This window comes from Halichoerus grypus, chromosome 3, assembly GCF_964656455.1.
Source record: "Halichoerus grypus chromosome 3, mHalGry1.hap1.1, whole genome shotgun sequence".
Lineage (NCBI taxonomy): Eukaryota > Metazoa > Chordata > Mammalia > Carnivora > Phocidae > Halichoerus > Halichoerus grypus.
In genome coordinates this window covers 98,131,420-98,152,494 of record NC_135714.1, presented here as the reverse complement: position 1 = coordinate 98,152,494, position 21,075 = coordinate 98,131,420, and the positions used below count along the sequence as shown (strand labels likewise).

Here is a 21,075-nt window from a genome sequence, read left to right as displayed (position 1 = left end):
CTTTGACTCCTCAAAAACTTAAACACTAATAGTCCACTGTTGACTGGAAGTCTTCCTGATGACATAAACAGTCAATTAATACATATCTTGTATGTCATATGTATTACAGACTATAGTCTTACACTAAAGTAAGTTAGAGAAAATATTTAAAAAATAAGGAAGAACAAATACATTTACAATATTGTACTGTATTTATTGAAAAAAATCCATATATAAGTGGATCCATGCAATTCAAACCCATGTTGTTCAAGGGTCAACTGTAATTCAGTTGAATTTCCGGAGAGGAACTAAGAAATTTATAGAAAGATAAACCACAATGGCTGGGCATTAGTGTAGTTAAGTGACCTTTTAAACTTTAAACTTCCACATCACAGTATGAAGCTGGTTCTAAGATAAGAACTAGAATAAATTGTCTCCTAAGGACAGACCTGAATCTCTGATTGCTTAGAGGCTGACTCAACTGGAGATCATGGCTTTTGATGGTACTTGGAAGATAGACCGGAATGCGAACTATGACAAGTTCATGGAAAAAATGGGTAAGGGCTTAATTCTTTAGTGGCTTGTTATTTTGTTCTTCACAGACATTTTTCCTTCTAATTCCTTCTAAACCTCAGGGTTTAGGGAATGGCTCCTGTTCTGGTGGTGAGGATCCAAAATGTATGAGGCTCAGAGTAGGGAAAACAATATTCTCACTTCTTATATTAGGAAAACTACAGTTTCACTACTGGGAGAAAAGATTGAGTTCTCTGAAACAAAAAAGATCCAGGTATGATTCACTCACTCTTCAACTGCTGATTGTGCCTGTGTCATTGAAAACTTACTCTTTTTTTTTTGGTTTAGAGAGTAAAAAAGGGCAGTGCATAATGAAAACTTCAAAACGTTGAATTCTAGGGGATGGAAAAACAAAGATCATATAGTAAAGTAATGGGGAAAAAAAAGTTCTATCATGATTCATAGCTCTAAATAAATTAGATGTAATTCTCATTTCCTCTGACATAAAATTTTGGGAATAATCTCATGATTCCATGTGGTTTCTATGCGGGTTTTATTTTTTTTTTTTATTTTTTTATTTTTTTTAAAGATTTTATTTATTTATTTGAGAGAGAGAGAATGAGAGAGAACACATGAGAGGGGGGAGGGTCAGAGGCAGAAGCAGACTCCCTGCCGAGCAGGGAGCCCGATGCGGGACTCGATCCAGGGACTCCAGGATCATGACCTGAGCCGAAGGCAGTCGCTTAACCAACTGAGCCACCCAGGCGCCCTCTATGCGGGTTTTAATTTAACAAATTAGTATCTATTCCAATACTCTGGCAGCTCATACACTGTGTGAGATGTGCAAACAAATTGGAGTCATTCCCCAAAAACAAAATTTGCATCAATTATATCCTATAGTTCCAGAATTCCATGTTGAAATTTATGGGATTTGCACATTCTTACAATAATGAATTTGACTGCAATCTTTGCCAATTTTCTCATTTTTGTGATAGAAATGCCACAAAAAGCAAAGAGAATTATGAAGTTCAAAATTTTAAAGCCATTATGGAAAGTCAAAAAATGTTTAAAAATACTGTTTATGCAGAATTAAAGTTCCTTATAAATATATTAATATATTTAATCCTTTGTTTGACATTTCTGGAATTTAGTTTAATTAACACTGAAGCAAAAAGGTTGATAATTATATTAAAATTACTCAGTTGTAAGATGCTACAATTCTGTTTTTCATTTAATTTTTCATAAGTTTTGGAAACATAACTTGAATCACTACTCTTGATCTGACTAAGCCTGAATTTTTTCTGTAAGAGGCAATCTGAATGCTCTTGTACAAAGGCAATGCAATCAAGTTTTCCTTCCCACCCTCAAAATGTACATAAACAAATAAATAAACCAGAACTTGTTGAAATAAACACTTTCTATGGCATTTTGACTCTATTTTCTCCAACATCTTTTGCTTTGCAGGTGTTAATATGGTGAAAAGGAAGCTTGCAGCTCATGACAATTTGAAACTGACAATTACACAAGAAGGAAATAAATTCACCGTCAAAGAATCAAGCACTTTTCGTACCATTGAAATTGTTTTTGAGCTTGGCGTCACTTTTAATTACAGCCTAGCAGATGGAACTGAACTCAGTGTAAGATACTTTTTACAAGCAATACATTCTTGATTTTTCTACACAATACTAAAATAATCTCTTTCCTGTCACTGGATGTTTAATGTTAAGCCTCCTTCATTTACTGAAGCAGCCAATAGAATTTATCCACATTATATATTGCACAAATTGGCAGGATATTTAAGTCTAACGTTTTTATTTTCATACATCTGTAAATAATCTGGATTGAACAATAAGAATTAGAAAAACATCCTTTGGATGATCAAATATAGACCTATTATTCATAAAGAAAACTGAAGCTCAGTGTTTTCAACTTTACATACCTGATAGCACCAAAAGCTTTTAGATTTATCTAACTTAAACTTAATAGTCATTTAATAAATACACTAAAATAATAAAATAAATGAATAAATTAATTAATGAATGGGTAACCAAATGGAAAAGTCTGATGCATGCTACATTGTAGGTCACTGGGAATACACCTTTTAATGTTTAAAATAAAAAATTTTAGATAGTCGTATTTTTCAACTGAGTTTTTAAAACATTTTTGTCCTCAGGATTTTCTAGTTAAATTATATGTTTGTAATGACAAACTGTCAAATAGTTTATCATTTATGGCCATTTATTTATTTATTTATTTATTTAAAGACTTTATTTGTAAGCAATCTCTACACCCAACATGGGGCTTGAACCCACAACCCAAGATCAAAAGTTGCATGCTCCATCAACTAAGCCAGCCAGGCATCCCAATGGCCATTTTTAAATTATTACAACAATTATAAAATTAAAACATACACAGTGTTGTTAGGCTCTCCATGAAACTAACTTGAACCATGACTAAATTTAGGATACTCTTTTTAACATGAAAGATTTAGAAAAAGGAAGCATTGCTCATCTACCTTAAAATTTAGCATTTGGAAGCAACTGAGTGAGACAAACATAAGGGTTACCAGCATATAATCTAGAGCCCCAAAAGCCTAGGTTCAATCCTGGCTCTATGACTTTAGGTGAATTATTGTGTCCCATTTTTCTCAACCATAAAATGGAGACAGTAATATCTACTTCATAAGGTCATTGTGAAGACTGAAGAAGTAGATCTATAATACTCAGAACAGTGCCTAACATAGGTAAGACCCTTAAAAAAGCTATTTGTTATTATTATTATTTATTTATTATTATTATTTTACATTTATAGGGTACTTGGAACCTAGAAGGAAATAAACTTGTTGGAAAATTCAAACGGATAGACAATGGAAATGAACTGAATGCTATCCGAGAAATTATAGATGGTGAATTGGTTCAGGTGAGTGGTAAAAAGATCATAGCTATTTCCTAAAGACAAAAATAATTACATAATAATAATTTTATATTTGTGATTGCTGAGTTATATCTTCAACAAATAAACTATTATTTTTCTCATAAATCTTACTTATTTTAACTAAAAATGTGACTAAAAACCAAAAATGTGTTTTTAGTGGGTATATCCTGTATCCGTATAAAATGTTGCTATAAAGACTAAGAAAAAAAATACTATAATCATTTCAAAGCTATAATAATACTAACATTTTTCTTAATTGAGCCTTAAATCTTAATGTCAATTTCTTCTATGTTTGTTAACACCTTTCAGACTTACACATATGAAGGAGTAGAAGCCCAGAGGATCTTCAAAAAGGAATGAACTTTATTCTTGGAGCACAGCCCAGAATACAAATTGAATGGAAAATCTGTATTGTAATAAAACTGTTTTTCTCTCTCTGATTAGTCCTTTTGTAAACATAACCAGTGACTCACATTTCTAGTCTGACCAAGGCAAAACAAGTAAAAGCTAATTAGGATTTAATTTGTTTTACATTCCCTAAGATGTACATTTATTGCTGTATGGGTGTTCTAAAAGAATTTGTGCCATTTTTTAACACAGATGAATGAACTTTGTTTCTACATTGTTTTATAAGTAGCTTCTCCTTAAAAAAAAAAAAAAAAGAAAGCTGGGGCGCCTGGGTGGCTCAGTCGTTAAGCGTCTGCCTTCAGCTCAGGTCATGATCCCAGGGTCCTGAGATTGAGCCCCGCATGGGGCTCCCTGCTCAGCGGGGAGCCTGCTTCTCCTTCTCCCACTCCCCCTGCTTGTGTTGCCTCTCTCGCTGTCTCTCTCTCTCTGTCAAATAAATAAATAAAATCTTTAAAAAAAAAAAAAAAGCTATGTGACATATGCATTGATAGACTATATGGTTTGTTTTTTTTTTTTTTTTTCACATTTGGTAAACTAAAAAGACAGACTGCATGGGGGTCTTTAAAATCCTACACTGGGCATGAGTTTTCAGCAGAAACTTTGTAGGCCAAAAGGGAGTAGCAGGATATATTTAAAGTGCTAAAAGGGAAGAACTTACAACCAAGTATACTCTACCCTACAAGGTTATCATTCAAAATTAAAGGGGAGAGAAAGAGTTTTCCAGACAAGCAAAAGCTAAAGGAGGTCATCACCACTAAACCAGCCTTACAAGAACTGTTAAAGCATCTTCTTTAACTGGAAAAGAAAATGCCATAACTAGAAATAAGAAAATATATAAAAGAAAAAAATCTCACTAGTAAAGCAAATATATAGTCAAGGCTGTGATCAGCCACTTAAAAGCTAGTATGGGTTAAAAACCAAAAATAGTAAAAATAACCATAACTACCTAAGTAGTTAAAAAATACACAAAATAAAAAGATATAAAATATGACGTCAAAAACATAAAACATGGGGAGAGGTAAAAAAGGAAGTGCTTTTAGGCTCATTCACACTTAAGTGACTATCAGCTTAAAATAAACTGCTGCATAGGGGCGCCTGGGTGGCTCAGTCATTAAGCGTCTGCCTTCGGCTCAGGTCATGATCCCAGGGTCCTGGGATCGAGCCCCACATTGGGCTCCCTGCTCAGCGGGAAGCCTGCTTCTCCCTCTCCCGCTCCCCCTGCTTGTGTTCCCTCTCTCACTGTGTCTCTCTCTGTCAAATAAATAAAATCTTTTAAAAAAAAACTGCTATATAAATAGATCAACATAGATAAACCTCATGGTAACCACAAGCCTAAAACCTGCAATAGGTACACACAAAATAAAGAGAAAAGAACCCAAACATAACACTAAAGAAAACCATCAAACTACAGAGGAGAAGACAAAGAGAGGAAGAAATAAACAGAAAAACTACAAAAATAATCAGAAAACAATTAACAAAATGGCAATAAGTACATACCCATCAATAATTACTTTAAATATAAATGGACTAAATGCTCCAATAAAAAAACATAGGTTGGCTGAATGGATAAAAATAGAAGACTACAAATATGATGCCTCCAAGAGACTCACTTCAGATCAAAGACACACAGGCTGAAAGTGAAGAGATGGAAACAAATATTCCATGTAAATGGGAATGAAAAGAAAGAATAGCAATAATCATATCAAATAAAATAGACTTTATTATTTTTAATATTTTATTTATTTATTTTGAGAGAGAGAATGAGCGAGAGAGAGAGAGAGAAGTAGCATGGGGAGGGGCAGAGGGAGAGGGAGAAGCAGACTCCTCGTTGAGCAGGGAGCCCAATGTAGGACTCGATCTCAGGACTCCGTGATCATGACCTGATCTGAAGGCAGATGCTTAACCAACTGAGCCACCCAGGTGCCCTGGAGATAAAATACACTTTAAAACAAAGTCTGTCACAAAAGACTAAGGAGGACATTACATAATGATAAAGGGGTCAATCCAAGAATCAATTAATTTGTAGATATTAATGTACCCAACATAGGAGCACCTGAATATATAAAGCTAATATTAACAGACACAGAGAAACTGACAGTAATACAATAATAGTAGGGGACTTTAACACCCCACTTACATCAACACATAGATCACCCAGGCAAAAAAAAAAAAAAAAAAAAATCAATAAGGAAACAGTGACCTAAAACAACACACTAGACCAGAAGGACTTTACAGTTTTATACAGAACACTTCATCTAAAAACTACAGAATATACATTCTTTACAAGTGTACATGGAATATTCTCCAGGATCAACCACAATGTTAGGCCACAAAACAAGTCTCATATCAAGAAGGTTAAAACCATGACAGGCATCTTTTCTGGTCACAACATGAAACTAGAAATCAATTACAAGAAGAAAACTGGAAAAAACACAAACATGTGGAGACTAACAACATGTACTAAACAATCAGTGGGTCAGTGAAGAAAGAAAGAGAATAAAAAACACCTTGAAAATGGAAACACAATGTTTCAAATTTGTGTGACACAGCAAAAAGCAATTCTAAGAAGTAAGTTCATAGTGAGACAGGCCTACCTCAAGAAACAAACAAAAAAAATCCCAAATAAACAATCTAACTTTACACCTAAGTGAACTAGAAAAAGAATAAAGATAACAAACAAAGCCCAAAGTTAGTAGAAAGAAGGAAATAATAAAGATCAGAGTGGAAATAAATGAAATAGAGACTAAAAAAATAGAAAAGATCAATGAAACTGAAAGCTGGTTCTTCGAAAAGATAAACAAAACCAATAAATCTCTAGCCAGTGTCATCAAGAAAAAAGACAGAGGGCCCAAATAAGATCAGAAATGAAAGAGGAGTCCCAACTGACGCCACAGAAATACAAGGGATCACAAGAGGCTACTATGAACGCTTACATACCAACAAAATGGAAAACCTGGAAGAAATGAACAAATTCCTTGAAATACACAACCTTGCAAGACCAAATCATAAAGACACAGAAAACTCAAGTAGACTGATTACTAATAATGAAATTGAATCAGTAATTAAAAAACTCCCAACAAACAAAAGTCCAGAACCAGATGTTGTTACAGGTGAGTTCTACCAAACATTTAAAAAAGAGTTAGTTACCTATCCTTCTCAAATTATTCCAGAAAAATTGAAGAGGAAGGAATGCTTCCAAGCTCATTTTACAAAGGTACAAAATCCTTTGTAAAGGTTCTGAATATCTTGTATTCAGAACCAGATACAAGAAAAGAAGAAAATTATAAGCATATATTCCTTAAAGGACACATATGCAAAAATCCTCAACAAAACACTAGCAAACTAAATTCAACAACACATGAAAAAGATCATATACCACAATCAAGTGGGATTTCAGGGTATACAGTATTCCAGGGATACAAGGGTGGTTCAACTTCCTTAAATCAATCAATGTGATACACCACAGAAAAAAAACAAAGGATAAAAATCATATGATCATCTTAATTGATGCAGAAAAAGCATTTGACAAAATTCAGCATCCATTTATGATAAAAACTCTTAAAGTGGGTATAGAAGAAATGTATCTCAACATGATAAAGCCCATATATGACAAACCCACAACATTATATTCAACAGAGAAAAGCTAAAGTTTTTTCTCTAAGATCAGGAAGAAGACAAGGATGCCTACTCTTGCCACTTTTATACAACATAGTATTGAAAATCCTAGCTACAACAATTAGGCCAGAAAAAGAAATAAAAAGCATCTAAATTGGAAAGGAAGAAGTAAAAGTGTCACTATTTACAGATGACATGATACTATATACAGAAAATCCTAAGCACTACTGGAGCTAATAAATGAATTCAGTATACTTGCAGGATACAAAATTAATATACATAAATCGGTTGCATTTCTATATACTAACAAGCTATCAGAAAGGGAAAGAAACAATCCATTTACAATTGCATCAAAAAGAATAAAATACCTAGGAATAAATTTAACCAAATAGGTGAAAGACCTGTACTCTGAAAACTATAAGACATCATCATCAGTATGAAAGAAATTGAAGCTGACACAAATGGAAAGATACACAGTGCTCATAGATTGGAAGAATTAGTATTGTTTAAATGTCTATGCTACCCAAAGAAATTTACAGATTCAAAGCAATGCCCATTAAAATAGCAAGGGCATTTTTCATAGAACTAAAACAAAACAAAACAAAATCCTAAAATTTATTTGAAATGACAAAGACCCCAAATAGCCAAAGCAATCTTGAGAAAGGAGAACACAGCTGGAGGTATCATGCTCCCTGACTTCAAACTATACTACAGAGCTCTAGTAATCAAAACAGTATGGTACTCCCACAAAAATAGACACCTAGATTAATGGAATAGACTAGAGAGCCCAGAAATAAACCCATGCTTATATGGTCAATTAATCTATGACAAAGTGGGCAAGAACACTCTCTTCAAAGTGGGCAAGAGAATCTCTTCAATAAATGCTGTTGGGAAAACTGGACAGCTACATGCAAAAGAAATTGGACCACTATCCCACATCATGTATTAAAGACTTGAATGCAAGACCTGAAACCATAAAACTCCTAGAAGAAAACATAGGCTGTGAACCCTTTGACATTGGTCTTAGCAATATTTTGGGGGGGGGGGGGACTAGTCTCCTCAGGCAAAAGAAACAAAAGCTAAAATAAATAAATGGGATCAAAGTAAAAAGCTTTTGCACAGAGAAGGAAGCCATCAACAGAATGAAAAGGCAACCTATTGAATGGGAGAAGATATCTGCAAATCATACATCTGATAAGGGGTTAATATTCAAAATATATACAGTTTACACAACTTAATATAAAAGAAAAAAGCCCAAACAACCTGATTTAAAATTGGACAGAGAAATTGAATAGAGATTTTTCCAAGGAAGACTTACAGATGGCCAATAGGCACGTGAAAAGATGCTCAACATCAGGGAAATGCAAATCAGAGAACTGCAAATCAAAACCACAATCTTACCTCACATTTACCTCACATCAGGTCGGTTATTATTAAAAAGACAAAAAATAAGTGTTAGCCAGGATGTGGAGAAAAGGGAACCCCCATACACTGTTGGTGGGAATGTAAACTGGTGCAGTTACTGTAGAAACGAACATGGAGGTTCCCCTCAAAAATTAAAAATAGAACTACCATAGATTCAGCAATTCCACTTCTTGGTATTTATCCAAAGAAAACAAAAACACCAATTTGAAGGGATATAGACACCTCCACGTTCCCTGCAGCATTATTTACAATAACCAGGATATGGAAACAACCTATCAATAGATGAACGGATAAATAAGATGTGGTACACACACACACACACACACACACACACACACACACACACACACACACATACAGAGTGGAATATTACTCAGCCATAAAAAAGAATGAAATCTTGTGACATGGGTGGACCTAGAGGGTATTATGCTAAATGAAATAAGTCAGACAGAGGAAGACAAAGACCATTATGATTTCACTTATATGTGGAATCTAAGAAATAAACAAACATATAAAATAAACAGAAACAGTCATAGATACAGGAAATAAACTGTTGGTTACCAGAGTGGGGAGGTGTTAAGGGGTGGGCAAAATAGATAAAGGGAATTAACAGGGACAAACTTCCAGTTATAAAATAAATGTCATAAGAATGTAACGTACACAAAGGGAATATAATCAATAATACTGTATTAACTTTGTATGGTGACAGTAACTAGACTTACTATGGGGATCATTTCATAATGTATAAAAAATACAGAATCACTATGATGTATACCTTAAACTAATAGGATATTGTATGCCAATTATACCTCAATAAAAACAAATCTTGCACTGGTTGTAAATATTTTCCTTAGAAACATCTATTATTATAAAAATAACATACGCTCAACCAGAACTTAGAAATAAGAAAAGCAATTGCAAAATAAGTATTTCCATAAACCTATAATCCAGAGATAATCACTATTCTGATTTTGATAAATATCTTCCTAGTGCCCTTCTCTGGGTGTAGGTATGTATATTTCCCCATAAATACCACTTGGAATAAAATGATAGGTAATAAATGATGTACTAAGTTAAAGAATTCTATTATATTTTTCTACACCTGTGATTCCCAGGCCTGGCTAAGAATCAGGATCACCAGAGAAACTTTTTTTTTTTTTTTTTTTTTTTTTTGCTTTCTTGATCTCCACTGTTAACTGACTAGATAGAATCTCTGCAAATGGAACCAGAGATTTCAGAAAGCTCCCAAGTGGTTCTTGGGTTCTTTGAGAACAAAGCAGTCTTTGAGAACAACTGGGTTATCAGATACCAAAATTGTCACCTTCAACTGCCACCTCTTCCCCCCCTTTTTTTCCATAAACACTGGTTCTAACAGTTGGCTAGGGTCCCAAAAGTTTTATTTTCTTCATATTCTCACACGGTATGCTATGTTATATACTTCAAGCAATTACATTTTAAGAAGGTGGGTATTACGCGGTGGGGAGGGGAGTCAACTTTTTCAGCATTTAACTCTATGAACTTTTGTTTTGACTAATTCTTTTTCATACTGATGAAGGTAACAGCTAACATTTCTATAGTTCTTACCAAGTGTCAGGCACTGTTGTAAGGGGTATGTACATATGGCAGATACAGTGTGGGAAGGAAAACATTTGAGGACATGATGAAAAGAAACAGATTAGAGAATATGTAATCATTTGCAAAAGTAAGAAATGAAATCCACTGTTCATTTTATAACTGCATTAAAAACTTCACATAGAAAATAGCAATTACTTAGATTTTCACTTTTTTAAAAAATAAATGTTCAAAGTACTTTTATCTCTCTCATCTTGTCTCCATATGTGAAATAGGAAAAGGGCAGGTATTAATCTCATTTGAAAGTAGAAAAGCTGTGGCACAAAGTTTATTAGCTTGTCCAATGTTGTACAGAGTCCATAATGAACACAGGAATTAAATGTACCTTTTGACTTTCAATCCAGTACATTATGATCTACACTATTACTCAGCCTGTTTAAAACAAAAATACCTTAAGGAAAAAAAATGCCCCTTAATTCCTTAGTGGCACTCAAGAATAGCACTCTAACTGAGTCAAGTCAGACAGTAAAATAATGGCAATTAAGTGGTTAGGTACTTACCGATTTCTCACTTTACTGCAGTCTCATATTTTTTCAATTTATATCCTTTCCAGTATTACATTTCCACTATTTATTAGTATTAGAGATCTGCCCACCGTTTGCTAATGGAGTGCCATTGCCATCACCCCTCTTTGAAAAACTGACCTTAATATTATGCCAACTTGACTGACCAAGAGAGGGGGCCAGACTCGAGAACAGCCAATCTATCATAATTTGGCCAGTTTATAACCTCTGTGCAGAGAGAACAATACAACTAACTGAACCTGGAAGAACCTCTCTTGGGGCCCCTGGTTGGCTCAGTCAGTAGTGCACGCAACTCTTGGGGCTGTGAGTGCAAGCCCCACGTTGGGCATAGAGCTTACATTAAAAAAAAAAGAAAGAAAGAAAGAAAAGAAAGAAACTTTCTTCACGGAGTCTGAATTTGAGAATACAAAATTTGTAATTGGTAGGAATGAAAAACGTTTAAAGAGGACAAAGAGGGCAGACAGTAAATAAAAAGCCAAAAGTATGCCAAAGAATGAACAAGCAGAAAGCAAAAAGAAGGGCAGTCAGAAGTAAGTGAAGTAGTAAAAGCTGAAATATTTACACATGAAATATGGTGTCTGAGATTTGCTTCAAATTGGGGAGATGGGGGGGGGGGTGTAATATGTTCAACAAGATTGGTTACAAGTTAATAATTGTTACAGTTGTTGGAAAGTACCTAACACAGGATAGTTTCATTAGGTGCCTAGTAGGAACATGGGAATTCATTATACTTTTCTCCCTACCTTTGTATATATTTGAAATTATATATATATATTCATAACACAAAGTTAAAATTATCATACTTAAATACATGTATAATTCCAGAAGCCAAGCCTTTCCCATCACCTGCACTGCTATCACCTTCATCTGAATCACCATTATCTTTCCCATGGATTAATATAACTCCCCTAAAAAGCCTCCCAATTTCGGGCGCCTGGGCGGCTCAGTTGGTTAAGCGACTGCCTTCGGCTCAGGTCATGATCCCAGCGTCCTGGGATCGAGTCCCACATCGGGCTCCCGGCTCAGCGGGGAGCCTGCTTCTCCCTCTGACCCTTTCCTCTCTCATGCTGTTTCTCTCTCGCTCGCTCTCTAATAAATAAATAAATAAATAAAATCTTTAAAAAAAAAAAAAAAAAAAAGCCTCCCAATTTCTACCTTCCCTTCCTGACCCCCTTAGTCTCTTTTCAACATGTGACTCCGGCAAAACACTGCAGTGTCTCCCATTTCGTTCAGAGAAAAAGCCCATCTCCTCACAGTGGCCCACAATCAGGTCCCCTATTTAGCTGACATGCATTCCTGTTTTCATGGATTGTCCAGGGGAATAATCCCAAGTGGAGGAAAAGCCCTGGAGCAAAGGCCCTAAGGCAGGAGCAAGCTTGATGAAGTTTAAGACCATAGAAAGTCTAGTAAGAGTCCCCAAGATCATCTAGAGCCGGCCAAAAAGACAACATTCAGGAAATACAGGCTGACTCAGCATTTCTAGAACTCAGGAATGATGTGTCAAAAGAAAATGGGTTTTGGAATCCTATAGACTTGCTTAAATTCTTGTCTTCCTACTTACTAAAAGTCAAGTTCTGAGCCTCAATTTTTCTTACTTGAAAAGTGAGGAAAATAGTAATGATTTTCTGCAATTGTTTTTAGTTGTTTTTAATTGAAGCATAATATGTAATATGTATAATATATAATATATACATATAATATTTAACATGGTGCCTAGCATATAGCTGGTGTTCAATAAATCTAAGTAATATGAGTCTGCACCCTTCTCTTGTAGAGAAAACAGAACAAAGTAGTCTTGATTGAATAGACAGGACAACACTTTTCTCAAAATACCCCTCACCAAGCCTTTGTGGTAGAGTGAGCATTGGCCTGGCAGGTGAGAACTCTTACTTCTGGTCCAACCTGTGATAGAACTAGCTGGGGACTTTGGGTGAACCACTTCATCTCTTCAGAACTGAATTCAATCTTTTTTTTTTTTTTTTTTAGTAGGCTCTCTGCCCAATGTGGGGCTTGAACTCATAACCCCTAGATCAAGAGTCATATGCTCTACTGACTGAACCAGCCAAGTGCCCTAGTTTAGTCATCTTTAAAATAAGGCAATTAGACTAGATGATCTCTAATTCTCTCACAGTACTAAGATTCTATGATGTCTGGGGGTGCCTGGGTGGCTTGGTTGTTTAAGCATCTGACTCTTGATTTCAGCTCAGGTCTTGATCTCAGGGCCGTGAATTCAAGCCCCACATTGGGCTCCATGCTGTGTGTGGAGCCTACTTAAAAAAAAGAAAAAGAAAAAGAAAAAAGAAAATTCTATGATGTCTGAATAACATTCAGTGATTCTTCCTTTGAGTGCCCTTTGGTGTGTGTCACAGGACAGCACTGCAATAACAGAGGGAGGAGTGGGCAGAGAAAGAGATCTTTTAAGTTCATAACGCATAGCTGGCTTCCTGCACGTACGCCCTTTGCAGGCTCAGAAGGGCCTTTGTGTTTGGTTTAACGTGCTGCTGTTACTGTCTTAAAATTCTCAATAAATTGTGAACAAGAAGCCCACATTTTCATTTTACACTGAGCCCTGCAAATTATGTAGCTGGCCCTGTTCCTATGAGCTGACTATGAATAAGTGTAAAAGCTATTTCCTGTGAGTAAATAGAGCCTGGCGACAAGAGATCCCTGGGAACCTAAAAAGGGGTGATTGGGTGGATAAGATAGCTGTCTGGGGTAGAAAGTAAGTGGGAGGGGTTTGGGGGGGATCAGTAGGGGAGGAAGGGCACTGTGGATGGATACTTCAATTTATGAAATGTTTCTTTACCTTCTGCCCCTTGCTTTCTCTAAACTATAGTATAACACTGCCATCTACTGGTCAATGACATGAACTCTTTCACAGACTTCCAATGCAGGGTCTTTGCATTTCAGTGTCCAAAGGGTGATCTAGAATGGTTTGAGTGAACAGATTTTGCAGCTAAAAACAATAATTATTAAGTGCTTCCACAGTTCCAACTTCCAAACTAAGTAATAACGAAGACAGACCTTTTCTATCCCCCTGAACAATCCCTTACAACTGCTTTCCTTGATTCAACAAAAAACCCAATTTTTAAAAAGTAACTATGTGCCAGAAATCAAATGTTCAATGAGGAACACCATTAAGAACTTCATCGAATGAATTCAAATTCTCAGGTTCATCTTAGGTCTGAATCAGAATACTTAGAATATCATCATCATCTTTAAAACTGGTCATTTAGGGGTAGATTTACATTTTTATATTCAGTGTATGCTAATGTGTAAGGTGGTATATATCTATGACCTTCAGGCCCAATGACCTACCTTCAGGCTATTGGGTGAAGCAGACATTACTGGAGAATTGATTGGGAAAAAAAAGAGAAAGCAAGGCAGTGGCAGAAGATGTAGAAAGTTAGGGGACATGGAGAAAATTAATAGCTACTGATAAAGAATAGTGTTCCAGGGGGCTTCTCATCATAGAATATCTACCCCCACTAAGAATTCTATCAGAATGAAGGGTTATCACAAGCCCTCCCTTCTACAATATCTAGATTACCAGAAAGAAAAGAGGGAATTTAGCATAATGTATAAACTTGTCAAATCACTAAATTGTATACTAGAAACTAATGTAGCATTGTGTGTCAATTATACTCAAATAAAAAAAAATAGGGAATTTAAATACCTGTCCAGTAATTACTAGTTAGAACCGCTGTGAAGGGAGAATAACAGAAATCTGAAATCAGGAGGAGGACAAGGAAATTCTCCCCAGATCTCAGCCCAGTTTATGGACACATCTTTCAGATTACTGGGCTGTAACTGGTTATTTTCAAACAATTCTGATACACTCACTACACTCCCTGGAGAAAATATCTGAGAACCAAAGACTCTGTTGTTTCACTCAAAACCAAAAGTCCAGGGCGCCTAGCTGGCTCAGTAGGAAGAGTATGCAACTCTTGATCTTGGGGGTCGTGAGTTTGAGCCCCACGTTGGGTTTAGAGATTACTAAAATACAATTAAAACAAAAAAACAAAAACACAAAAGTCCTTTAGGTGAAGGAGTATATGCTTAATGCCATTTCTTGGTTTTGCTTTAGATCATTTTTTATACAAGATATCAACATAACAAGGGTATCAAAGGACATAAACGTGACACAGAACTCCTCTTCAGCACATCCTTAGAACAGAAAAATCTGAGTGAAGATGGAGCTTTTTTCACACTCCCAGTCCCTACAAGCTGTTCATTCTGTGTTTCCATAGTAAGACGTGCTCACCAATATCATACCATTATTCTGTATTCAATTTGCTTGACTGTTTCCACTAGTCTGTGAGGTCTAGGAGAGCTAGGATAGAGTGTTATATCTCTACCCCTTCCCCCACCATACCCTGTTAACATTATAGTAAACAATATAGTAAACAATAAAGTAAACAATAATTGTAACTGAATGAATAAATGGGGATGCTAAACAGCCTCAGCCTCAGCAAGCCAGCCTTCACCGTCCTGTATTCTGAGAACTTACATACAGAGGCTGTACTGAGGGAATCAGCCCTAGTTATTCCTTATACCCAGATAACCTTATTCTGAACCAGATCACCACTACCCTGGCCATATCGATTAGGCCAGAAGATCCAAGGGCAGTCAATCTATAATACTTGAGAGCAACCTATAATATGAGAATTTTGTCTAAGACCAATAATACTAATTAATTAAGCCAGTAAGGGTCTCTTCCTGGGAAATTTGACTTCAATACAGAGAAAGTCATCAGCTAGTAACAATAGGTAAAAGTTCAAAGGCACAAAGGAAAAGGTAGACAATTGAGGCCATGAGGCCAAGGGAGGTCATGATTGAGTTCAGTAAAAACCTGAATAGAAGAAAAGAGTGTGAATGTAGGTTCTTAGAGGCAGAAATAATAAATTCTTGCTTCTGGTGGATAAAAGTATAACTTGTTAACCATAGCTTCCTTGGATCCTGGGTGGCCAAGAGTACATATTTCTTTAACCAAATATGAATTAAGCATCTACCATGTGACAGATGTGACATGAATTTTAGTGGTGAACAAGACAGATCTATTTTGCTCCCATGGAGTTTTGAATGTAGCTTCGAAGGTTAGAATCTAGAGGTAGAACATTGACATTGAACAAACACAAACAATGGTAATACGTGTTACAGAGAAGTAGTGTAGCCTCTCATAGACGCAGATAGTATCTTGAATTCTATTTTTCATTGGCCTGTTTTTTCCTAAAATGCCTGATTATATGGCCTTTCCAGAATTCCGAGAGGCCTAATGTCTGTTCGAGATTCTTTTCATTCTTATTTTCATCTGTAATCCTACATGAAAAGGCTAGCTCCCAGAGCCCATAAAATCTTCAAAATACGAATTTGCTCCAAAATACAAACAGGAAACTGTAAAATCTAAACAAACAAATGTTTTATCCACAGAACCCAGCACTAATTCAGATGCAGTTCAGTGCAACTCTTACTACAAGTTACCCTAATTCAGAGGCAGCTCAAAACAACTCTTACTACCACAAGTTAACACATAATGGTGTTTACAATATGCTAAGTATTGTTCAAAGTGCTTTATAAAAATCAGCTCACATTAATCCTCACAACAACTCTATACAATAAGAACTAGTATTATTATTCTCATTTAACAGATGAGGAAACTGAGGCAGAGAGTGGTTATATAACTTAGCCAAGGTCAACAGCCAGTAAGTGTCTGTATTGGTTCTAGAGTCTCTGTGTTCTAGAGTCCAGATTCAATTTAATTTAATGTGGTTACATAAGTAAATTTTCTTCCAAAATATCATTCAGCAAATATTTGTTGAGCATTTATTATATGCGGGTGCTGATCTAGCTGTTAGGGACAAAACAGCGAACAAAACAAAACAAAAAATCCTTGTCTTCATGGAGGGGATATGGATAATATACAAGAAGTAAAATAAATGGTACATTAGATAGTATAAATGCTATGGAGAAAATAAAGCCAGGAAGAAGGATGGGGAGTGCTAGGGGTGACATTGGGGGTACAGTTTTAAATGGGGTGTTCAAGGACATAACTTGAGTACGTGATGTTTGAGCAACAACCTAAAAGTGAGGGAATGGGGGCGCCTGGGTCGCTCAGTCGTTAAGCGTCTGCCTTTGGCTCAGGTCATGGTCCCAGGGTTCTGGAATCGAGCCCCGCATCGAGCTCCCTGCTCAGCGGGAAGCCTGCTTCTCCCTCTCCCACTCCCCCTGCTTGTGTTCCCTCTCTCTCTGTGTCATAAATAAATAAAATCTTTAAAAAAAAGTGAGGGAATGTGCCATTCTAAGTATGTCTTGTAGAATATTCAGTAGAATAAGAGCCCTGGGTTTGGATTCTAGGACCCATGACAGTATTAAAGTAGCCCTGGAGTTACATTTAGTGACTTTCTGGGATTTGCGATATAAAGTGCCTAACTAGCACATTCTATGAGGGTTCCAAGTTGCTAGCTTAGGAAGGGCAGAATAATGCAATTGAATGAGCATTATTAAACGAGCAACAGCCTCCTCATTTATTTTGAGCTGGAATTTGTGTAGGATTACTTTGTGACTTGGCAATGTTGAAAACTTCAAGAACTCATTCTTTCCATTTTCTAAAGTCAATACACTATTTTACTCTGCCTGGGTTACCAACTGATGTAGTATAGTTGGGTGGAGTATCCTATATATGTTTATTAGGTCTAATGATTTATAGTGTTGTTCAAGACCTTGATTATCTTTATTTTTTTTTAAGATTTTATTTATTTATTTGAGAGAGAGAGACAGAGAGAGAGAGAGAGAGAGAGAATGAGTGGGGGGAGGGGCAGAAGGAAGGGGTGAGAGAATCTCAAGCAGACTCCGCACTGAGCACGGAGCCCAACGCAGGCCTGGATCTCATGACCCTGAGATCATGACCTGAGCAGAAATCAAGAAGAGTCAGATGCTTAACCGACTGAACCACCCAGGTGCTAATATCAATTTTCTTACTGATTCTTCTAGATGTTTTACTCATTATTGAAAGTAGGGAAGTTTCTAACTATTACTGTAGAACCGGCTATTTCTCTCTTTAACTCTGTCTTTATCCTCTTTAAGTATTTTGATTCAGCATTTTCTTGGTTGCTGTAAACCTTTGACTATTTCCCAGAGTTCTGACAAACTTGCTTCAAATAGTTTCTGCTTATTTTTCACTGTTTCTGGAGGCCTGGCATGGCCTACTCCTCCAGTTTGAACATGGGTCTCCCAAGGTGACTCTTTGACATAGCTCTCACCAGAGCAGAAAAAAAGCAAATCTGTTTTCTAACAGGACATATTTATAGATACGAACATAAAAGCTGACCTTCTGCCGTAGGGGCTTGAAGCCTCATTCCCTGCATCTAGCTCTTCCATTTCATGTCAGCCCCTGAGGAATCATAGAACTCCATGAAATGTAGTTTGAAAAGCACTATAATAAGTCATTATAACTTCCCTGATAGTTATGTGTCTGGTGCTTATGATCTGGTGTTAAAAACAGTTAAATAGGGATGCCTGGGTGGCTCAGTCGGTTAAGTATCTGTCTTTGGCTCAGGTCATGATCCCAGGGTCCTGGGATGGAGCTCCACATCGGGCTCCTCGCTCAGCAGGGATCTTGCTTCTCCCTCTGCCTGCCACTCCCCCTGTTGTGCTCTCTCTCTCTCTGACAAATAAATAAATAAGAAAAAGCACAAAGAATAAAATGATCTGTGACCCCATCTTCCAGAGATAACTGCTGTTAATATGTTGACATTTTTCTTATTTATAAAATAAGTCTAATTCTGGTTAACATTTTATATATAGCAGTTATCACCTTGGCATCCACTTAACACTGTTATTCTATTCACGCCTATGTTAAGGTCGTCATGTCTACTCTTGGATGCCTATTACATAATTTTATGAGAGAAGACTTTTCGTGTGTTGACTAATTTGTCAATCTCCACCCTCAATGATTGTCCCTTCCAATACCTTTCAATAAAAGAAAAACAGGTTGATCACTCAGTTGATCAGTGCAATGAGATTTCAAGATTGGAGATTTCAACATCTTTCTCATCTATGCTTACCAATTTAAGCCTGGCCCTATTGAAGTTGTTTTTACACTTTAAAAAGCAGCAAAATGCCTTCTTTATTTTGAAATGAAATCTTTTATGGAACCTAAAATTTAAATAAACAAAACTGAGCTTTTACGGTTGAAGTGTGCACACATGTGTAGATGGAAGAGGGAGGTAGTTTGTCCAACAGCCAACCCTGCTTAGCCTTCCTGACACCGAAACCATGACGCGGAACCTCAGGGCTCTGGGACAGTGTTTGAACATCCCATTGCTCTGTTACATGTCCTCAGTCAGTACCTCTAATGAATTGAATGACTATTGTACCACCTCCTATGGCTCTTCAGACAGTGCCTGACACTCGAGAGGCATTCAAAGAGTATTTATTGAAATTAAAGACAAGAAATCCAAAAGTGGGGAATGGGTTAGTGCATATCTATTACTAGCACTTGAAAAAAAACACTCATAAAATAGCCCCACTGAGAGTGGAAGATAAGTAGTAACATATCTTAGTGGTGTCATTATACTATGTGTTACAACAGAGGTAATTCAACAAGTATTTTTTGACCAGAATTGTATTAGTGGTTGCAGAATACGACAAAATATAATTGAATAAATATTTGATTGTTTCTGTGTTCAAGGTACTGTTTGAGGGACTGTGGAAGTTACAAAGATGGTAAAAGTATAGTTTCCCTTCTAAAGGATACTTACTACGCTAACGGGAGAAAACTTACATAACATTGTGCTATAAAGCAAGCCAATGTGCCAGGCAATGTCCAGAAAATATTGGTGTTTTTTGAGTTAAAGGTAGGAAAAAAAATTTAATATCTTTTTTTTTAAGATTTTATTTATTTATTTGACAGAGAGAGACACAGCGAGAGAGGGAACACAAGCAGAGGGAGTGGGAGAGGGAGAAGCAGTCTTCCAGCCAAGGAGGGAGCCTGATGCGGGGCTCAATCCCAGGACCCCAGGATCATGACCTGAGCCGAAGGCAGAGGCTTAAGGACTGAGCCACCCAAGTGCCCTGAAGGTAGAAAAATTTTGAAAAATTACCAGCCCAGGAGATAGCCTCATCAATAGGGGGCTGTTATACAATGCAGAGGGTAATAATGCAGAGGAAGGTAAAAGAAAGAAAGAGAAAGAAAGAAAGAAAGAAAGAAAGAAAGAAAGAAAGAAAGAAAGAAAGAAAGAAAGAGAGAGAGAGAGAGAAAGAAAGAAAGAAAGAAGAGGAGAGGAGAGGAAAGGAAAGGAAAGGAAACGAAACGAAAAGAAAAGAAAAGAAAAAGAAAAGAATGGAAGCAAACACTTCACTGCCTTGATCTTGAGGTGATAACCCTCTCCCCAAGAAGAAAGCTTGGTGTACAAAATAGGTAGAGACAAATTACATGTGAAGTTTTCACAATTGGTATGTTAGAAATACTGAGAATGGAGAGATCAATGTGAATTCTAGAGGGAAACTTCATGAAGTCGGCATTTGAACTGAAAAAGGAATGGTAGGATTAGGATGGGTGGGGAAGCATTACAGGTTAATGAGAACAACATGCACCAAAGCCCAAAGGCCAAGAGGAGAACAGTCTCCATAAGAAAGATGGAAGACAGGGTGCCTGGGTGGCTCAGTTGGTTGGGCAACTGCCTTCGGCTCAGGTCATGATCCTGGAATCCCGGGATTGAGTCCCGCATTGGGTTCCCTGCTCAGCGGGGAGTCTGCTTCTCCCTCTGGCCCTCCCCCCTCTCATGCTCTCTCTCTCTCATTCTCTCTCAAATAAATAAATAAAGTCTTAAAAAAAAAAAAGATGGAAGACAGCAATCTGGCTGGAGCAAAGGGTGTCTGCTGGACGTGAGGTTGGCTGAGTAGGGTGGAGACCAATTAATGGTGGGGTACATGGATGGCAGCTGCTGCAGGCCAAGATGAAGATAAAAGGGAAGCTGCAACAAATAGCAATTAGCTATGATGACGACTCAATTCTCAGAGGAAACTATAATAGAAGTGTATAGCA

At 36.7% G+C, this 21,075-nt stretch overlaps 1 protein-coding gene across 1 annotated transcript; it reads left to right on the top strand.

Moving 5' to 3' along the window:
• The first annotated feature begins 469 nt into the window (after positions 1-469).
• On the top strand, positions 470-3,829 carry FABP2 (fatty acid binding protein 2). The gene is made up of 4 exons (XM_036091784.2): positions 470-536; positions 1,957-2,129; positions 3,304-3,411; positions 3,736-3,829. The coding sequence occupies exons 1-4, from the start codon at positions 470-472 to the stop codon at positions 3,784-3,786; spliced, it is 399 nt and encodes a 132-aa protein (XP_035947677.1). The 3' UTR covers positions 3,787-3,829.
• Positions 3,830-21,075: the final 17,246 nt, after the last annotated feature.